Source organism: Palaemon carinicauda, chromosome 29 (genome assembly GCF_036898095.1).
Source record: "Palaemon carinicauda isolate YSFRI2023 chromosome 29, ASM3689809v2, whole genome shotgun sequence".
NCBI classification, from domain to species: Eukaryota; Metazoa; Arthropoda; class Malacostraca; order Decapoda; family Palaemonidae; genus Palaemon; species Palaemon carinicauda.
Window position 1 is genome coordinate 57,027,115 of NC_090753.1, and position 2,500 is coordinate 57,029,614.

The window sequence follows — 2,500 nt, forward strand, 5'->3', positions numbered from 1 at the left end:
CGAACATCCAGGTGAAGTTGACATCTGTTGGGTACGCGTGCACCAAACAGGTGAGCGAGACCGTCTGGCCAATTTGAGCTCCAATGGTGCTCTCGTTCAGGGCACAGATGGGGACGTCTGTCATGGGATAAAATACATAAAGATTAAGAATGAAATATAAAGTATAATGATGTTTATTTTCTCTTAAGTCTCCTGTGAAGTTATTGGACATCAACAATTTGTTTGATGAATGGATATCAGAAAAGTGACAGAGTGAGATACAGCAAAGAAAAAATAGGTTATTAAGAGGTTAACGCTAATGACATTGACAACGTCTTATATATATATATATATATATATATATATATATATATATATATATATATATATATATATATATATATATATATATACTGCATATATATATATATATATATATATATATATATATATATATATATATATATATATATATATATGATCAGCGTCTAAAGTCCCCTCTCCACCCAAGCTAGGACCAGGGAGGGCAAGGCAATAACTGTGAGTCACTCAGCAGATAGACTTATAGGCTCCCCCAAAGTCCCTATTCCTAGCTCACGTGAATGGTGAGGTTGAGGACACTGCTAGAGACTAATGAGCTTGAGAGGAACTCTAATCCCAGTCCGGCAGATCACCAGACAGGGACGTTTCAAATAGACCAAAATTTAGAAAGGGGGGTCGAACTTTTTTTCGTGAAGAAAACTGTTAAATGACATTTGAAAAAAGTTCATTCAGGGAGAATTTCAGATTAAAATTACTTTTTTTTTTTCAACAGTGTACTTGGCTCTCTTTGATTATCTCACCATATCTCCATTAACCCCCCCCCCCCTCGCCCTCCCGGGAGAAAATACGCATCCTGTCTCTATGCAAGACCAAGATTCATGTATATATTAATCCTAATCTGGACGATGGGGAAATTCCCTGAAGAAAGATATGAAGGACTTTTAGGACACGTAATCAATGCTTCTTTACGTTTCTTCTGACGAATATCTACAAATAAATCCTTAAGGCTAAAAGGATTGTGGTGGCCAATGTGGTAACGTCCCTGACTGGTGAACACCAGACTGGGGTTCGAGTCCCGCTGAAACTCGTTAGTTCCTTTGGTCGCTGCAGCTTCACTATCCTTGTGAACTTAGGATGGGGAGTTTGGGGGAGACTATAGGTCTATCTGCTAAGTCATCAGCAGCCATTGCCTGGCCCTCTTTGCTCCTAGCCTGGGTGGATAGGGGGGGGCGGGGGGTGGTCCTTGGTCGCTGATCATATTATGGGCATTATCCTGCTTGATAGGGAAATGTCACTGTTCCATTTTTTGCCATTCATGAGCGGCCTTTAAACCTTAAACCTCCTACCGAAAAGGATTAATGTTTAATGAATACCTGGAAAATAATTAGCAAATACTTACTAAGCAGCCGAGTTATTTTCGTCCTAGAAGAAGAAGAAGAAGAAGAAGAAGAAGAAGAAGAAGAAGAAGAAGAAGAAGAAGAAGAAGAAGAAGAAGAAGAAGAAGAAGAAGAAGAAGAAGAAGAAGAAAATCAAAAGGAAAAGAAAAGCAAAATGAAAGAGAAGAAGAAGAACAAACAATAATTAGGAAATGAGGTTTTAGCGTTGAGGAAATGTTGTGTACAAAGGCTTTCTTTTTTTTCCAAAGAGGAAAAAAAAATAGGCCTCAAAAACGGGAAAAGGGGAAAAGGGACGAAAAATGCCAGAGAGAAATAAAGGAGAAGAGAGGAGAAATTGGAAAGAGTGAAAGGAAATAAGAAAATGTGTAGAATAAGACAAAGGAAAACAGTGGAAAAGGGGAGAAAGAAAAAATGGAGAAAAATTGGGAGAGTAGAAAATGTCAATCAGAAAAATTGTCAACGAGGAAATGAAAAGAATAGATGGAAGATGGAAAGGAAAAAAGGCGAAAGGAGAAAAAGGAGGAAGGAAAAATGTAAAGGAACAAATAACTAGAAAGGAGAAAACTAGTGCAGGATATAGAGTTGTTGAAGGAATGTTCAAAATGAGGAACAGGTAAAAATCAACCATTTCTTAACTAAAACAACTTTTGGCTGAAATATTTCATATTAAATGAATCGGCAACGTTTAAAGGTTTAAGGGTCGCTCATGAATGGCAGAGGCAAAGGACAGTGACATTGCCCTATCAAGCAGGAGAATGTCCTAGAGACTGACAAATACATATGATCAGCGACAAAGCCCCCCTCTCCACACAAGCTACGACCAAGGAGGGCCAGGCAATGGCTGCTGATGACTCGGCAGATAGACCTATAGGCTCCCCCAAACTCCCTCATCCTTAGGCCACAAGGATGTTGAGGTTACAGCGACCAAAGAAACTAACGAGTTTAAGCGGGACTCGAACCCCAGTCTGGCTTTCACCAGTCAGGGACGTTACCACATCGTAGTAATAATAATAATAATAATAATAATAATAATAATAATAATAATGATAATAATATCCCACTGATGAAAGGAAGTACAACTA

At 38.5% G+C, this 2,500-nt stretch overlaps 1 protein-coding gene across 1 annotated transcript in view; it reads right to left on the bottom strand.

Moving 5' to 3' along the window:
- Positions 1-2,500, bottom strand: part of LOC137622596 (MAM domain-containing glycosylphosphatidylinositol anchor protein 1-like) — a 269,004-nt gene that overhangs the window by 160,822 nt on the left and 105,682 nt on the right. The window contains exon 4 of the mRNA XM_068353201.1: positions 1-117. This exon is cut by the window's left edge and continues 109 nt beyond it. Within this exon, the coding sequence (XP_068209302.1) occupies positions 1-117 (117 nt within the window). The remainder of the gene's footprint in view (positions 118-2,500) is intronic.